This window comes from Theropithecus gelada, chromosome 10, assembly GCF_003255815.1.
Source record: "Theropithecus gelada isolate Dixy chromosome 10, Tgel_1.0, whole genome shotgun sequence".
Taxonomy (NCBI): domain Eukaryota; kingdom Metazoa; phylum Chordata; class Mammalia; order Primates; family Cercopithecidae; genus Theropithecus; species Theropithecus gelada.
The window spans coordinates 9,264,505-9,281,987 of NC_037678.1; the positions used below are offsets into that span (position 1 = coordinate 9,264,505).

Below are 17,483 nucleotides of genomic sequence, written 5' to 3' on the forward strand. Positions count from 1 at the left end.
CCTCTCAGGCTGGTGTGACACAGCATTAAATGTAAAAACCTTTTGTAAACTGAAGTGCTGGGCACATGGAAGGTGTGACTATTGTGCTGTTAGCAGTCCTGTATCCCCCGGCCTGCACCGGTGGGTGGCGTGGGATGTTGAAGAGCAGTTCGGTGGCAGTGGCTGCTCCACTGGGAGAAGGGGCTCCTGCCCATGGCCTGGGCCCCTTACCTTTCCCCACAGATCCTGGCTGCAGCTCTGACCGAGTGTCACCGGAAATCCAGTGCCCAAGGCAAGCCTCTGGCCCTGAAGGTCTTCGTGGCTGGCAGAAACCGTCTGGAGAACGATGGTGCCACTGCCTTGGCAGAAGCTTTTAGGGTGAGTGGTTTCTGTCCATCCTGCCCCCGTGACCCTGAGGTGCACTTGGTGTAGTAGGCTGACAGTCCTAGATGCGAATCCCTGGCTGGCACTCAGCCGAGAGACCTGGGGCGTCACGTGCCCCCTCCAAGCCTGTTAGCCCATCTGAAAATTCCTGTCATGCATTTCTGGAAAGGTGTGTGACTGTTCCCTCAGGTAAGCCAGCAGCAGCCCCCTGCGGGGCTTCAGGCCAGGTAGGCCGCTCTGACCAAAGAGTGTCATCTGCCAGGCTCAGAAGTGGTGAAATGAGATGGCAGGAGTACTGACAGTAGCCTGGCCCAGCCCCTGGTGTGGGGCACAGAGAAGGAACATACCAGACTTCCCAAGACAGGGAGACAGGGGGCCGGGCGCGGTGGCTCAAGCCTGTAATCCCAGCACTTTGGGAGGCCGAGACGGGTGGATCACGAGGTCAGGAGATCGAGACCATCCTGGCTAACACGGTGAAACCCCGTCTCTACTAAAAATACAAAAAACTAGCCGGGCGAGGTGGCGGGCGCCTGTAGTCCCAGCTACTCCGGAGGCTGAGGCAGGAGAATGGCGGGAACCCGGGAGGCGGAGCTTGCAGTGAGCCGAGATCCGGTCACTGCACTCCAGCCCGGGCTACAGAGCAAAACTCCGTCTCAAAAAAAAAAAAAAAAAGACAGGGAGACAGGCAGGGGCATCCGCAGGGCTCAGGGGCCAGATGAGGTGCTCTCAGGTGACCTTGTCCCCGCTCTTCCACTCTCCTCTCCCCATCCCCCCAGGACATTGCTGAGTCCCCGACTGCGAGTGCCAGCAGAAGGCCACATTTGCCCCTAACAGGACTGAAAACTTTGGGGTCTGTCTCCCTCTTCTCTTTTTTTTTTTTTTTTTGAGGCAGTCTCATTCTGTCACCTATGCTGGAGTGCAGTGGCACGATCTTGGCTCACTGCAGTCTCCGCCTCCCAGGTTCAAGCAGTTCTGCCTTAGCCTCACGAGTAGCTGGAATTACAGGCACCCACCACCACACCCAGCTAATTTTTTTATTTTTATTAGAGACAGGGTTTTGCCGTGTTGGCCAGGTGGTCTTGAACTCCTGACCTCAAGTGATCTGCCCACCTAGGTCTCCCAAAGTGCTGGGATTACAGGCATGAGCCACCACGCCCAACCCCTCTTCTCTTCATTTAAGTGTTTTCACCAAACAGTATCCTAGGAGCATTGCTCGTACGGGCTGGAATGGCACCCACTGTCCTGCCTGCCCACAGAGCCTGCCTATAGACACCCCTTGCCTGCTTCAGTGCCAAGTGAACACCATAGAGATCTGCCTTGTGTCTCCCGCACGCCTGGCTGCAGGGGAGCCCCCGCTCCCTCCTCGAGCTGGAGGGCGCCTCGCTGCCATCCTTGGACCCCTCCCTGCCCTCAGCCTGCTGTCCTCAGTGCACTAGGAGTAGGTGGTGTGCTGTGGTTGTGTTGAGCCTTCATAGGTGTCCTCTGGTGGGCTTCGAATGGGAGTTCTTAATCCCCTCCAGTCTGTGGATAGAATTCAGGGGTCTGTGAACATGGATGAGGAAAAAATAACATCATTATTTATCGCCAACATAGCTAAAGTATGTAGTGTGACTTTTGATCATGAATGTAGACAATAAACCTCACAGCATTAGAAAGGCCTGTGAATAACCCACATAACAAACAAGCACGTGTAGCCCCTGAACCAAACAAAAAATTTATTGAGACAGGGTCTCACTCTGTGGCCAGGCTGGAGCGCACCAGTAGCAATCTCGGCCCACTGCAGTTTCAGCTTCCCAGGCTCAAGTGATCCTCCCACCTCAGTCTTCCGATTAGCTGGGACTACAGGTGCACACCACCATGTTAATTTTTGTATTTTAGTAGAGATGGGGTTTCACCATGTTAACCAGACTGGTCTCAAACTCCTGACCTCAGGTGATCCACCCGCCTTGGCCTCCTAAAGTGCTGGGATTATAGGCATAAGCCACTGTGCCCAGCCTAAAATTTTTTAAAAAATAAATGACGGGTGCGGTGGCTCATGCCTGTAATCCCAGCACTGTGGGAGGCTGAGACGGGCAGATCATGAGGTCAGGAGATCGACACCATTCTGGCTAACACGGTGAAACCTTGTCTCTACTAAAAATACAAACAAATTAGCTGGGCATGGTGATAGGCACCTGTAGTCCCAGCTACTTGGGAGGCTGAAGCAGGAGAATGGTGTGAACCTGGGAGACAGAGCTTGTAGTGAGCCAAGATCATACCACTGCACTCCAGCCTGGGCGACTGAGCGAGACACTCTCATAAATAAATAAATAAATAAATAAATAAATAAATAAAAAGAAAATCTTGTGACTTTATCCCCAGTGGAAATCACAGATATTTCATGTGAAGTTATAATTATTGCTGATATATAGAAATATTTCTCACTACATCAAAATTACAGTAATAGCGAACCCACCCCTAGATCTTATTTAGTGCATTAACAAGAAGTTTGTGGCTGGATGCGGTGGCTCACGCCTGTAATCCCACCACTTTGGGAGGCCAAGGCAGGTGGATCACGAGGTCAGGAGATCAAGACCATCCTGGTTAACACTGTGAAACCCCATCTCTACTAAAAATACAAAAGCAAAAAATTAGCCGGGCGTGGTGGCGGACACCTGTAGTCCGAGCTACTTGGGAGGCTGAGGCAGGAGAATGGCGTGAACCTGGGAGGCAGAGCTTTCAGTGAGCCGAGATTGCACCACTGCATTCCAGCCTGGGCGACAGAGCGAGACTCCATCTCAAAAAAGAAGAAGTTGTTTGTATATCACTACAGCACGTGTTTGGAGTTTTTTCCTAAATGTTTTGATAACTGTTCTGAGTTGATTTCCTTTGTAATTCTGTATAATTTATCTTAAAATTTTAAAAAACATTTTTCGCAGAGGGGACCCAGGGGCTTCACCAGACAGCCTGAAGGGTTCATGGCACAGAAAATATTAAGGAGGCCTGACCTGGAGTGTGCCTCAGTTGCCTTCCTGTGTTTATTTGTGGACCACCCGCTACCCCCATCGCCCCATGCTTCACTGAGCACCCGAGGACTGCGGAAGGCTCCTTGGCACAGTTATGCCAGGCCTACCCTCAGTCCTGGGTCACAGTGGAGACTGGGACATGGCCCTCTCCTCCAAAGCTCAGGGGCTGATGGGGTGCAGATGGAATATAGGCTTTGAATGTAGGCAGGGTGAGGACCACCGTGATAGAGGAGGGACCAGGTGCTCCGGGAGCACAGAGGAAGAGCACTGGACCCTGCCTGGGGGAATCAGGAAGCCTTCCTGGGAGAGGAGATGACCAAGAGCCCTAGAACTCATATGAGTTAGCCTGTCAAGAAAGTGCTGACTGGCCGGGTGTGGTGGCTCACGCCCGTAATCTCAGCACTTTGAGAGGCCAAGGACGCTGGATCACCTGAGGTCAGGAGTTCAAGACCAGCCTGGCCAACATGGTGAAACCCCATCTCTACTAAACATACAAAATTAGGTATGGTGGTGCATGCCTGTAATCCCAGCTACTCAGGAGGCTGAGGCAGGAGAATCACTTGAACTCAGGAGGTGGAGGTTGCAGTGAGCCAAGATCATACCACTGCACTCCAGCCTGGGCGACAGAATGAGACTCCATCTCAAAAAAAGAAAAAAAATGAAAATAAAATAAGGAGACAGAATGTTCCAGGCAGAGAGAATGGGTATCAAAATGCCAGGCTGCGATAGGGCTGAGTGGCCCAGGGAAGACCCCCCTCATCCCCAGAGAAGGACACGCTATGTCGAAGGGGTTATGTTGTGTAGGTGGGTGGGGTAGGAGGGCCCCAAGAAAGAAAGGTCACATGGAGCTGTGTCATCCAGAGAAGGGCCGTTGAGTGACTGCCCACCACAGCCAGGGTCCCCTCTGTGCAGAGGATACCAGACTGAGAACAAGAAATCGACCTACTGGATCTAGAGCTCTGTGACCCTGGGCAAGTCACTTTGCCTCTTTGATCCCTAGTCTTTTCCCTGGTGGAGATCCTATCCCAGGCAGTAGGACTCCCTCATGAGGTTGTGGAAAGAGTCAGATGCAGCCATGCCCCAGAATCCCACAGACGAGCTCCTGCCCTGTGCTGGCGGCAGCCCATTCCTGTGCCTGCTGTGTGGAGTTGCTCTCCCGCCTGCTGGATGTCACCTGGCACTCGGCCCCCTCCACTCTCTGCCTGCTCCTCACAGGTCATCGGGACCCTGGAGGAAGTCCACATGCCACAGAATGGGATCAACCACCCTGGTGTCACTGCTCTGGCCCAGGCTTTCGCCGTCAACCCCCTGCTGCGGGTCATCAACCTGAACGACAACACCTTCACCGAGAAGGGAGCCGTGGCCATGGCCGAGGTGAGGCGAGTGTGGCAGAGCCAGTTGCAACACGCAAGACAGAGGCTGGCGGCTGTCTTTCCAGGGAAGCCGGGGCTCCGTTTAGCAGGGACTGCTCTGTCCCCTGCCTGCCCCCTGGGTGTGTGCCCCATGGGTCCAGCTCTTTGAACACGTCCTAAACAGGGTTTCAGGTCACAAGATAACCCGCGCCCTCCTTGGGCAGCTCCGATCCTTCATGCCACCTTCTGAGCTGCCTCTGTGGCCCCCAGCGGCTGGCGCTGGTTTGGTTCTCAGGCTGCTCCCCACATCTGTTTTCCTGGTTGATTTGTTCAGCAGCTGCTGTTTGTTTTGTTATTTATTACCACTTTTTGAGACAGAGTCTTACTGTTGCCCAGGCTGCTCTTGAACTTCTGGGCTCAAGTGATCCTCCCATCTCAACCTGAGTAGCTGGGATTACAGGTGCATGCCACTGTGCCCCGCCCAGCAGCTTTTTCTGAGCCCCCATATAGTGCTTGGCTTTGTACTAAGTGCAGGCCAACAGGGTTGAGCCAAAGACTCTGCCTTCAGGGAGACCCTAGCTCAAGGAGAGAAGGAAGCTGCCGGTGGTAACAGTGCCGGGCTTTGAACGCAGTGGCTTCTTGGTTGCCAGGGCCCCGTGGCCCCACAGAAGGCTAGTCCAGCTGCCTATGTGTTAGCAGAGATGTGTGCAGGTGTTGGGGAACACGCCAGAAGGAAGTTCAAATCACACTTAGGGCAGGCTTCCTGGAAGAGATCACATTTTGGCTAAATTGTATAGGATAGTGGTTTTGTTTTTTGGTTTTTGGTTTTTTTGAGACGGAGTCTCGCTCTGTCGCCCAGGCTGGAGTGCAGTGGTGTGATCTTGGCTCACTGCAAGCTCCACCTCCCGGATTCATGCCATTCTCCTGCCTCAGCCTCCTGAGTAGCTGGGACTACAGGTGCCCGCCACCACACCTGGCTAATTCTTTGTATTTTAAGTAGAGACGGGGTTTCACCGTGTTAGCCAGGATGGTCTTGATCTCCTGACCTCGTGATCCACCCGCCTCAGCCTCCCATAGTGCTGGGATTACAGGCGTGAGCCACCGTGCCCGGCTATAGGACAAGTGGTCTTTTTCTAGAGAGAGGGTGGGTGATGGGTGTTTCAGGCAGAGGGATCAGCTTATGTGTGGAAGGCCCAGAGACTCGGGCAGGAGCCTTGCTCGGTTGGTCTCAGGAAGAGTTCTGGCCGTAACGTGGGGAGTAGGGTGGAGGAGGTTTGGCCAGGGACCCAGAGGCCTACAAGAAGACAGCAAAGCTAGTGACTTGCAGAGAAGGACAGTGTGTGGTGGCTGGTGTGGGATGTGACCGTGTGGGGCCCCCGGGGCTTGTTGAGGGCTGGGGTGTGGCCTGCACCCTCACTCTGGACCCTTACTTCCACCTTGCAGACCTTGAAGACCTTGCGGCAGGTGGAGGTGATCAATTTTGGGGACTGCCTGGTGCGCTCCAAGGGTGCCGTTGCCATTGCAGATGCCATCCGTGGCGGCCTGCCCAAGCTAAAGGTGCCAGCCTGGACGCCTGACGTCCTCCCTCTGGGGTCTGTGGGTGGTGGGGTGGCTGGGGGCGCAGGGGTCTGGTCTGAAGGCAGTCAGGCCTGCATCCATATCCCAGCTCCCCCACTTCGGGCTCTGTGATGCTGTGTGAGCCTGCACACCCCTCTGAGCCATGGTTTCTTCATTTCTAAAGTGGGAGGCAGGGGGTGGTGTACTTCACTGTCGTATAGTAAACACACTCAGTACGTGACTCATCGTTGGTTGCAGGGCATTATTTTTGTTGTTGGTGTTATTCTTCCTGCCCACTTTGCCCAATCCTGAGGACAGAGCCTGCCATATTCTCACTTGGGGAAACTGAGGCTTAGAGTAGAACCTGGTGTCCTGGCCTGGGTTTCTGCCTGCCTCCAACCCTTCCTCTTATTTTCAGGAGCTGAACTTGTCATTCTGTGAAATCAAGAGGGACGCTGCCCTGGCTGTTGCCGAGGCCATGGCAGACAAAACTGAGCTGGAGAAGCTGGACCTGAATGGTAGTCAGATGGGGGAGGCCTCTGCACAGGTCTGCTGGGCTGGCCCTGGCACCCCGGGCTGACTGCTCTTCCCTCCCCTTGAGCAGGCAACACCCTGGGAGAAGAAGGCTGTGAACAGCTTCAGGAGGTGCTGGAGGGCTTCAACATGGCCAAGGTGCTGGCGTCCCTCAGGTAGGGAACTCAGGGTGGGTGGCCCCAGAGATCGGGGTCAGGCCATTCCTTTCTTTCTTTTTCTTGAGACGGAGTCTTGCTCTGTTGCCCAGGCTAAAGTACAGTGGTGCGATCTCAGCTCACTGCAGCTTCCACCTCCTGGGTTCAAGCGATTCTCCTGCCTCGGCCTCCCAAGTAGCTGGGATTATAGGCACCCACCACCACACCTGGCCCCTTTATTTGTTTCTACTTGTATTTATTCAGAAATGTTGGTTGCACTCCTGTTATGTACCAGGTCATACACTAGGCATCAGGGCTATAAGGGTGGGACACTCAGGGTTTCTGTCTCATGATGGGGGAGACAGAATGAGTTGTCCATTCAACAGAGGATCTCGTCCGGGCTAAGCGGGGCCACCCTGTAGAGTGGTGGAGTTGGGGAGGCCTCTGAAGGGGTGAGGCCAGATCTCATCCTGATGTGGTAGGGCCTGGGGAGTGATGGGGGTGGGAGGTGGGGGTAGCCAGAAGGGGCTGCACTCAGTATTGTTCTTAAGATGCTGACTCTAGAAAGGAAGAGACTGTGGGGCCTGGGGAGTCTACCTGGAGGCGAAGGTGGGTGACCGGGGAGTGGCCATCTTCTGGATCCAAGTCCGGTTGGGCCATCAGCACCTGGCTCCCTGTACTCCTTTCATCTCCAAGTCAGCCTCATTCATGCGTCAGATACTCAGTCGTGTCTCCTCGGTGCTAGGCCCTGAGCTGAGGCTGGGAACTAGGGACTCCGAGGTGGCTGAACCTCACAGGTCCCACAGTCCCTCGGAAATGGACCAGCCTTCCTGTGGGGCAAGGACACCCCTACTCTTCTTCCTCCCCCACGCCTGTAGCTTCCTGAGGTCATGTGGCTATGGGCGCCCCCTGCCCTGGCATCTCAACCTGCGCAGTGTTCCTGCCAAGCCCTGGGCTCTGGGTGTGACAAAGCTGTCTTCGTTTTCTGTCTCCCCATGAAACCTGGGGCTCCTCGAGGACAGGAACAAGATGTGATTCTTTTGTGTCCACAGCGTGGATTTCTCTGGTGATCTACCTACCCCTGCCCTGGGAGCAGGTGCTCCCACCCCACCAGGCTCTCTCCCGCCTGCCTGAGCTGAGGTCTCTGGGCTCATGGAGCCAGGCCTTGCAGCCAACCTGGGCTGCTGGGTAGAGAGGATCTGCTTCAGCCAGCTCTTTCTGCAGTGATGACGAGGACGAGGAGGAGGAGGAAGGAGAAGAAGAGGAGGAGGCCGAAGAAGAGGAGGAGGAGGAAGAGGAGGAAGAGGAGGAAGAAGAGGAGGAGGAGGAAGAGGAGGAGCCTCAGCAGGGAGGGCAGGGAGAGAAGTCAGCCACACCCTCACAGAAGATTCTGGACCCTAACACTGGGGTGAGTTTCTATCATTTGCCACAATCAGAGCCCTGGTCCTGAGAACGTGAACTCCTGAGGTGCTTTCACAATGGGGTAGGGGGTGTGTCCTTAAGCACAGTAGCCACAAACATTTTTTTTTTATTGCATGATATTGAGTAAAAAAAAGAAAATGGTTCAGTGTAATGATAGTTACCTATATTTCTTTTTTTCTTTTTTTTTTTTTGAGACGGAGTCTCACTCTTGTCACCCAGGCTAGAGTGCAGTGGTGTGATCTCAGCTCACTGCAACCTCTGCCTCCTGGGTTCTAGCGATTCTCATGCCTCAGCCTCCCAAATAGCTGGGATTACAGGTGCTTGCCGCCTGGCCAATTTTTTTTTTTTTTTTTTTTTTTTTTTTTTGAGACAGCGTCTCGCTTTGTCGCCCAGGCTGGAGTGCAGTGGCGTGATCTTGGCTCACTGCAAGTTCTGCCTCCCAGGTTCACACCATTCTCCTGCCTCAGCCTCCTGAGTAGCTGGGACTACAGGCGCCCGCCACCATGCCCAGCTAATTTTTTATATTTTTAGTAGACATGGGGTTTCACCATGTTAGCCAGGATGGTCTTGATCTGACCTCGTGATCCGCCTGCCTTGGCCTCCCAAAGTGCTGGGATTACAGGTGTAAGCCACTGCGCCCAGCCTCATCTGGCCAATTTTTGTATCTTTAGTAGAGCCGGGGTTTCGCCGTGTTGGCTAGGCTGGTCTTTGTTTTACTCCTGACCTCAGGTGATCCATCCGCCTCAACCTCCCAAAGTGCTGGGATTACAGGCGTTGAGCCACTGCGCCTGGCCATAATTACCTATATTTCTATTTATTCCAATATAAATGTCTGTTTATAAGTAGCAGTGCTGCTGCATTACGTATATTATAAGATATGCGTAAGGATTTCTGAAAGAATAAACAAATAAGCATGAATAGAAATTCTAATTTTTTTTTCCCCACCCACCAGAAGATTGTCTTGGTGACCCTTAGGAACTGCTTCCCCATTCCTGGGATGGTGGCTGGGCCGTGACTTGGCTTGGGCACTTGGTGTCCGGCCTGGGGCTGGTGGCATCAGGGCTGCCACACCTCCAGTTCATTCATTTGCATTCCCTGTCAGGTTCCTAAGTAAAGCTCCTGGAGAACTTGGCTTTGGACAAGGACTCCCCACACTTACGCTGAATTGGGCTGCTTCTCTGGTTTACGGAAGCAGTTAAACAAATGGCTAGGTGCGCCTCAATTCGGGTTTTTCTCTGGGCACCTCTGGTGCTAGCAGGGCTTACCCAGGCTGGACTGTAGTTCTCCGGGGACCCACTTTGGCCCCCATGTGCCTCTGTAGTCGTTGCTGGGGCACTGCGTGTCATGATGAGGATCCTCTTGGTCGTATTTGTGAGTCTCAGGGAGGTGGCTTCCCCCTGACCCCAAAGGCTCCTGGAGCAAGAGCCATCCAGGGCCAGCATCTCTAGGTGATGTTGATAGATGGGAAATGCAGCTGAGTGGGAGGAGGAATTCTAGACTTTGAGCCTAGATGGGCTGGAGTGAAGGGTGGATGTGCTGGGTGTGGGGATGGGCACAGCTGGGTGGGGAGTCTGGGGTCCGGAATTCTCCAGAGCCTCTGTGCCTCCACTTCGCAGGAGCCAGCTCCCGTGCTGTCCTCCCCACCTCCTGCAGACGTCTCCACCTTCCTGGCTTTTCCCTCTCCAGAGAAGCTGCTGCGCCTGGGGCCCAAGAGCTCCATGTTAATAGCCCAGCAGGTAATAACCACACCTTGCCCCCCACCCTGTACTTGCCGTGGCTTCTGGAGCTGTTAGAGAAAAGGGACGAACAGCTCAGGGACCTGGGGGTGCGACACTGTCAGCTGGGGGCAGGGAGGCTTGGCCTGCCACTGTTAGAACACACACAAATGTCCAGGGTATTTATAAGCCTCCAGGGGTTGCAAATGTTCCCTCCTCACTCGGCCTACAGAAAGTGCAGCCCGCCAGTTCCCATGCTGACTGGGGTTAGGGAATTTCCTCAGGACTCTTGCATGTGCCCACCCCCTCCTGGGCTTCTCTCTGCATGTTCTGTCAGCCCAGCTGCTTGGAGAACAGCTCTGTTGCCCGGGGCCCCTCTGGGAGTGGCGTGCCTGTTGCAGGATGGCGCCCTCACTCCAGCCTAACTTGTTGGCTGGCTCATTCATTCATTCAGAGGTGATCTTTGGGGCATCCATTTTCTGTCAGGTACTGTGATTTTATTTAACTCTCTTGACAACTTGAAATGTAGACTTTGCTGCCCTTATTTTACAGATAAGAAAACAGAGGCTCGGAGGTATAGAGAAATAAAATGGGCGCACTCTCAGCGTTGGCTTAACATTTCGGCCAATTGCTTTGTTAGGTTTTGCCTGTGTTCTTTGTTTCTTTTAACATGATAAATAAGATGATGTAAGCCTTTTTGTGGCCTATCACTTTGGTTTAACACCATTCATCACTTTCTTGTGCCCGTAAAACTTCTCATGATTTTTATTCCAATGCATGGATGTAGCACTTAAAATCCAGGCACTATTTCTGGACGTTTTCCCTGGCTCACTTTTCCCTGTTGTCAGTGAGGTTGAGGTAAAGTTCTCTGCATGTGAGTATCGTCTACATCCTAGATTATTTCTTCAAGATGGGGACCACTGGGTCCCTGAAATGATCTTTTTGTGTGTGTGAGACACTGTTTTGCTTTGTCACTCTGGCTGGAGTCCAGTGGTGCAATCGTGGCTCATTGCAATCTCAACCTCCTGAGCTCAAGCAGTCCTCCTGCCTCAGCCTCCCAAGTAGCTGAGACTATAGGCACACACCACCACCCTTGGCTAGTTTTTTTCCTTTTTGTTGACATGAGGTCTTGCTATGTTGCCCAGGCTGGTCTCAAACTTTTGGCCTCAAGCCATTCTCCCACCTCAGCCTCCCAAAGTGCTGGGGTTACAGGCATGAGCCACTGCACCTGGCTGGGATGATTTTTCATCCTTGTTCATTCACTCATTCATTCCCTCTCTATGCTGCATATTTGCTTGCTGCAGGCCAAGTCCAAGCCAGACTCTGAAGGGACAGCATGGGGTAAGGCAGGACCTGTCGTTGCCTGCCAGGGGCCTGTGTACTGCCTGGGCCTCTCCTAGCTAGTGGCAGAGCCCAGGGACATCTCCCGCATGTGCCACAGGCCAACCATTGTCTCTTATGTCCTCAGACTGACACGTCTGACCCCGAGAAGGTGGTCTCTGCCTTCCTAAAGGTGTCATCTGTGTTCAAGGACGAAGCTACTGTGAGGACGGCAGTGCAGGATGCAGTAGGTAATGTGGGCTGGGTGAGGCCGGGGTGCCCGCTGGCCCTTGATGCTCGTGAGGCCCCGGTGCCCTTTGTGGTCGCCGTCACTCGTCAGCCCCAGTGCTGTCATGGGAACTGCTCTTTGAGACCCTGTGCTGCTCCTCCATCAGGGTCCTGCCATGGTCCTGCCGTGGAGCCAGCTGGGTGCTCGTCTCCCTGTTTTTCACCACTGAGAAACTGAGGCCTTTCTCAAATCCACACAGCCATATAGAGTTAGAACCCAGAGCCCACTCTAGGAAGGCCAGATAGTCACATCCGCAAGCCCGATGGACGCACGTGTGTCGGGAGGAGGGATGCTGAGAGCTGAGCCCTTGTGTGTACCTCAGAGCCTCTGTGCTCATGTCCATTCTACCTGGGGCTTCCCTGCACAGACACCTTTCCCTGTAACATTATGGGGCCTTCTCGGAGCACCAGCCCACGTCCCTCCTGCCCTATGGCAACCCTGTCCCCACCCTGTCTGTTTCCTCCATTCCAGCACCTGTCACCTTCCACCCTGTCTCCATGTGCTTGACTGAGGCAGAGGGGAGGAAGGGCCCTGAGGCAAGGGGCGCGGCTCCTGGAAAAGGATAGAAGGGGTGGAAGGACATGTGGTGCCTCTTCCTGGCCTCTACTGTGGGTGGCGTTACAGTGGGGAGGGCAGCTCAGTGGGAAGGGAGGCTTGGAAGGAGGTGGGGCCAGACACAAGCCTGCTCCCTGAGGGCCTGCCCGGGGGCATTTATGGGAACAAGTTGCCCTAGTTCTGTTGCCCAGGAAGCCTAGCACAGTCCCCGCACATCCCCTCACCCCACCAAAATAAGCTGAATCCTCCCCCAGTGGTGGCCTGCCTCAGGAAATCTCCACTCCCACGGTGTGAGGTGGGCACAGTGGGTGTCATCCCCACACCCATGTTACACCTGAGGCCAGGATGGGGAAGGGCCAGAGTGTCACAGCTGGTAGATGGACTGAGCCCATCCCCTGATGCCAGCTGCCCCTCCCTCTGGTTCCTGTGTCTCTGCCATCCCTCTTGTGTTCGCCTCTTCGTCAGGGCAAGGAGGCAGGCGAGCCTGTGTGTGCACGGTGTAGGGAGAGCCTTGGGTGCCTTGGCACAGCGCTCTGCCGTAGCCAGCAGCCTGCCCCTGCTGCTTCTGCCCTACAGATGCCCTGATGAAGAAGGCTTTCAGCTCCTCGTCCTTCAACTCCAGCGCCTTCCTCACCAGGCTCCTCGCACACATGGGTCTACTCAAGGTGAGGCCGGAAGGAGCAGCAGGCCCGGGAGGGAGGTGGGCGGGGTCTGCACAGAAGCTGCCCCAGCCATGCCCGCCAGCCTCCCTCACCTCGAGTCCTGAGCCGTCTCACCCACTGGGCCCCGAGGCCTGGGTCCGCCCCAGCAGCCTCGGTCTTCATGATGAGGTTCCGGCTGGACTCAGTTGTGAGCACCGCCCGCAGAGTCTGGATGGTGGAGTCCAGGGGCTGCCCAGGTGAACTTGACGCTCACCCCGCCTTTCGCTGTGTTCCCCTCACAGAGTGAAGATAAGGTCAAGGCCATTGCCAACCTGTACGGCCCCCTGATGGCACTGAACCACATGGTGCAGCAGGACTATTTCCCCAAGGCCCTTGCACCCCTGCTGCTGGCATTCATAACCAAGTGAGTGTGGCCCTGTTGTCCTTCTGCCGTGGCCTGTCCTCTCAGGCTTCTCTGGCCAGGTCCAAAGGCCTCCAGTCCCAGGAGGTCCAGCCCAGCCAGCCTGCTGGCCCTGCTCGGGTGCACAAGAGGCCCTCATGCTTCCTGGGCTCTCAGCATCTGTGTTGGAGTCTCACCAGCCTCGGGAGGCCCGCTCCTCTCTGCCCAGCTGAGGACAGTGGGGCTCAGGGACAGCGAGAGAGGAGACATGTAACGCCCCCATTTTGCCGATGAGGAAAGGAGCGCCGGGTTGGTTAAAGAGTTTCCCTTGGTCACACGCTAGGAAGAGGCTAGGCCAGTGTCCAGACCCACGTCTGTGAGCAAGGTGCTATGCGTGGTGACATCTCTGGAGGGGCTTTTTGTCCATGCTCACAGTAGTGCAGGCCGAAGGGGCCCGGTCACACTAGGCCCTGCAGCCCCAGGCCCTCTCCTGGGGACACACATTGCCCCGGGAGCCGCCAAAATGCCCAGCAATGTAGGAACCTTGACCTTGTTCTGGAGGGTCCTGAGGAGTCCTGGGGCATTGATGGGGTGATGGGCACAGTCAAGTAACAGAGCCAAGGCCCCACCAGGGAGGGGGCGGGAGGCTTGCCCCGTGCACCTTCATGGGGCCCTGTGTGGCCCCTGGCCAACCTGTGGCCTTCATCAGGCCTCAGTCTCCCCATTTGCCCAACCGGAGGATTAGGTGAAATTGTCTCCAAGCGCCCTGACCAGCCACACTTCCAGTCAGTCGGCGCCATCCGGGGAAGTGGGGCAGGTAGAGAAGCAAGAAAGTCCCTTTGCTGGGGGAGCCCAGAGCCCACCGGCCGAGGCAGGATGCTTGGTGCATGTGGGGAGGCGGGGCTGGTGGAGTGTGAGCAGCCCTGTCCACCCCAGCGTCTGGAGTGTCTGTCCTCACGGCGCTGTCTCCTTAGCCAGGCCTTACCTTCTGGCCGCGTGCCCCCCACCCAGACCACTCCTTGGGCTACAGCTGGACTGGCCTTGGTGAATGGCAGATCTCACTGTCCCCCACCTCTGCCAGGGGCCAGGTCAAGCCTCACTGTGAATCTCGTGGCTGGCCACAGCCTCACCCTCACCCCACCCCACCCCACCCCAGCACAGTGTGCGCCCCCTGAACCCCTTTCCACAGCAGTGCCATTGCTGCGGTGCTGAGCTTTGTCCATGCTATCCAGAGCTTGTTTGGCCAGTGGCCCCAGCCCCTGCCTGTACCTACACCCGAGTCCTTTGTGTCCTTCCTACTCCCTGGTCAGAGTGGTTCCCTCTGCATCTCTGGCAGCCCCTGTGCTGTCCTAAGCCTGGGCATGAGCCCCTCGGCCCTGTTAGAGCAGAATGCCTTTTCCCAGCTTGTTGCCCAACCTCCAGAACAGGCCTCAGTCTGCCCCCCAGGTCTCGTCCGCGGTGACTGATTAACTCTGTAGTGACATGCACGGCCCCTCTTCCCTCAGCTCCCAGCCAAATTGTCTGGGATCCCAGGCCTGGCGCAGATCCTGGCCTGTTCATCAGCTACAGGCCAGAGGTGTTGTCAGGCCTGGTCCTGGCTGTGTCCCACACTTGCCCAGTGCCCCAGAGTCTTGCCTCAGTTTCTTTCTTTGCAGTGAAACTAATGATATTGAGGGCAACAATGGGGAGCTCAGGCGCAGTGGCTCCTATCTGTAATCCCAGCACTTTGGGAGGCTGAGGCAAGATCACTTGAGCCCAGGAGTTCAAGGCCAGCCTCAGCAACATTGGTGAAACCCCGTCTCTACAAAAAATACAAAATTAGCTGGGTATGCTGGTGTGTATCTGTGGTACCAGCTACTTGGGAGGCTGAGGCAGGAGGACCACCTGAGCCTGGGAAGTCGAGGATGCAGGGAGCCGTGATTCCAGGACTGTACTCCAGCCTGGGCAACAAAGAGAGACCCTGTCTCAAGAAAAAAACAACCAAAAAACAATGACTAGCCATTTACTTATGACCCAGATTGGACTCTAGTGGGCCAGTCATGTGAGGCCACTGGCAGCCAGTGAGGATTCCCTGGCCTATGTCTGCTGGAAAGGCCCTTGAAGAGCCTGGCTGAGGTGGGGCTGTGTTGTGGCCAGCTCTGGGCTGTGTGGCCTTGGGTGCCTACTTCTCACCCCTCTTACCCCCACCCACAACGTGCAGTCTCCCTTGCTGTCTCCCTTGCTGAGTCATCAGCAATGTCTCCCTTGCTGAGTCATTGTGCAAACTAACAAAAATGAGTCTGGTACCAAAGTGGCCCCTACACTTGGAAAACGGGGACCAAGAGGCATCCATCCCACCTGCTGACCCTTCTTTCCCCGCAGGCCCAACAGCGCCTTGGAATCCTGCTCCTTTGCCCGCCACAGTCTGCTGCAGACACTGTACAAGGTCTAGACTCAAAGCCTCTCCCATCCCTTGGCCTGGACCAGTGAGCTGGGGAGGGACTCGGAGGAACTGAGGCACAACCCACGCCGTTGCCTTGGACAGGACTCTGGTCAGAGGCAGGGCGGGTCTGTGTCCCGTGTGTCCTGTCAATCCCCTGAATATGTGTGTAGGTGTGGTACACGTGCAGGTCTGTGCCTCCTGTCGGGATTTGGGTTTGAACCTCTCTCTGCTGGCCTGGCTCTGCTCTGTTGTGGGGAGTTGGCCCCCAGGGGAAAGGACTGTGAGCTGCTCCGCCATTAAACTCACCTTCACCTGACGGCGCTCTGCTGATCTCCGCCTGGGCCCTGATGGCTGTCCCCACCCACCTGCCTTCCAGCCCGGCTCCCTGGCGGAGCCAGAGCCCAAGGAGTTGCCCGCGTGCTGTCCTTCCCCTCTGTGTTGTGACTGGGCTGTTTCCTGCCCTGCCTGGGGCTGCTTCTCGTCACCAAGCCCTGGTCCTGCAGCAGCTGTCCTCCCTACCATCCATGCCACTGTGCTGAGCGCTCAGCCTGAAGAGCAGAGAATACCATGGGTGGGACTGTGGGGGTGGGATCATGGGGCTGCTGGCAGAGGGCAACCCTGGGCCCCATGCCGTGTGGCCAGGCAGACACCAGATTGTCCAGGAGCAGGAGCTGCTGGAACTGCGCTGGCCCCGGACCTAGCGGACCCTCTCCTGGCTGCTGAGATGTTGTCTGTGACTGGCCTGGGGGCCAAGCTGGAGGGGGTGTGTTGACAACCCAAAGCTGTTGTCCAGTCTGTGGAGGGAGGGGCAGGGTCCCCAGTGTCCGAGCCGTATCTGGACGCTGCTCTTAAAGGACCTCCTGGGGCAGGGGAGCAGTGGGGTCTGGACTGGGCAGATGCTGTACAACCTCCCTGCGCGCCCGTGACTGCCCCATGCTTTCCCCTTTGTGTTCTGTGTGTGTCTGGGCTGTGCCCGGGGGCTTCACAAATAAAGTCATGTGTACAGCTTCAGAGACTCAAACTCTGACCTAAAACGGGATAGTCTCGGGGGCCATCATACGTGGAGTCCCACCTCGGCAGAGCACACGGCGCCACAGCAGTCTGTGAGGGCAGTCAGCCCTGCGAAGGGCCCGGCCTCGGCCTCAGGCCACCACCTGGGCAGTGGCAGTCCTGAATGAGGACCCATTTTCCTGCCTGGCCACACCTCACCCAGCACCCTGCCTTTGGGCTGCAGCTCTCTTGGCTCCTGTGTTGCTCCTTCACTATGGCAGCCACCTCCCTTGGGGTCCTTTGCTCCACTGCCACATATGTGAGGGCAGCCCAGCCAACCTTCCTTACCTCCTGCCCTATGCCATGTGTGTGCTTGGGGAGCCCATGTCCCCCACAAATGGCCTCCAAGAAGAAGTCCCTTGGCCAGGCGTGGTGGCCCATGCCTGTAATCCTAGCACTTTGGGACGCTGAGGAGGGTGGATCACGAGGTCAGGAGATTGAGACCATCCTGGATAATGTGGTGAAACCCCGTCTCTACAAAAAAATACAACAAAAATTAGCCGGGCATGGTGGCAGGCGCCTGTAGTTCCAGCTACTCGGGAGGCTGAGGCAGGAAAATGGTGTAAACCTGGGAGGCAGAGCTTAGAGTGAGCTGAGATTGCGCCACTGCACTCCAGCCTGGGCGACAGAGCGAGACTCCGTCTCAAAAAAAAAGAAGTCCCTCGAGGGTTTCTTAGGGGGCAATATTTTCTCATTGGCAGTCGACCAGGTGGCAGAGGGTAGT

The 17,483-nt window shown here is 55.8% G+C and overlaps 1 protein-coding gene across 6 annotated transcripts in view; it reads left to right on the forward strand.

Annotated features, from left to right (window-relative positions):
- Positions 1-16,724, forward strand: part of RANGAP1 (Ran GTPase activating protein 1) — a 55,169-nt gene extending 38,445 nt beyond the window's left edge. For 3 of the 6 annotated variants that reach the window (XM_025400401.1, XM_025400407.1, XM_025400402.1), the window contains exons 6-16: positions 223-357; positions 4,584-4,742; positions 6,164-6,277; positions 6,696-6,795; positions 6,882-6,966; positions 8,170-8,353; positions 9,984-10,103; positions 11,551-11,653; positions 12,823-12,911; positions 13,190-13,311; positions 15,649-16,724. In XM_025400401.1, coding sequence (XP_025256186.1) covers positions 223-357; positions 4,584-4,742; positions 6,164-6,277; positions 6,696-6,795; positions 6,882-6,966; positions 8,170-8,353; positions 9,984-10,103; positions 11,551-11,653; positions 12,823-12,911; positions 13,190-13,311; positions 15,649-15,718 — 1,281 coding nt within the window. In that variant the 3' untranslated portion in view covers positions 15,719-16,724. The remainder of the gene's footprint in view (positions 1-222; positions 358-4,583; positions 4,743-6,163; positions 6,278-6,695; positions 6,796-6,881; positions 6,967-8,169; positions 8,354-9,983; positions 10,104-11,550; positions 11,654-12,822; positions 12,912-13,189; positions 13,312-15,648) is intronic. The other 3 variants (XM_025400403.1, XM_025400404.1, XM_025400406.1) reach the window with 2 other exon arrangements.
- Positions 16,725-17,483: the final 759 nt, after the last annotated feature.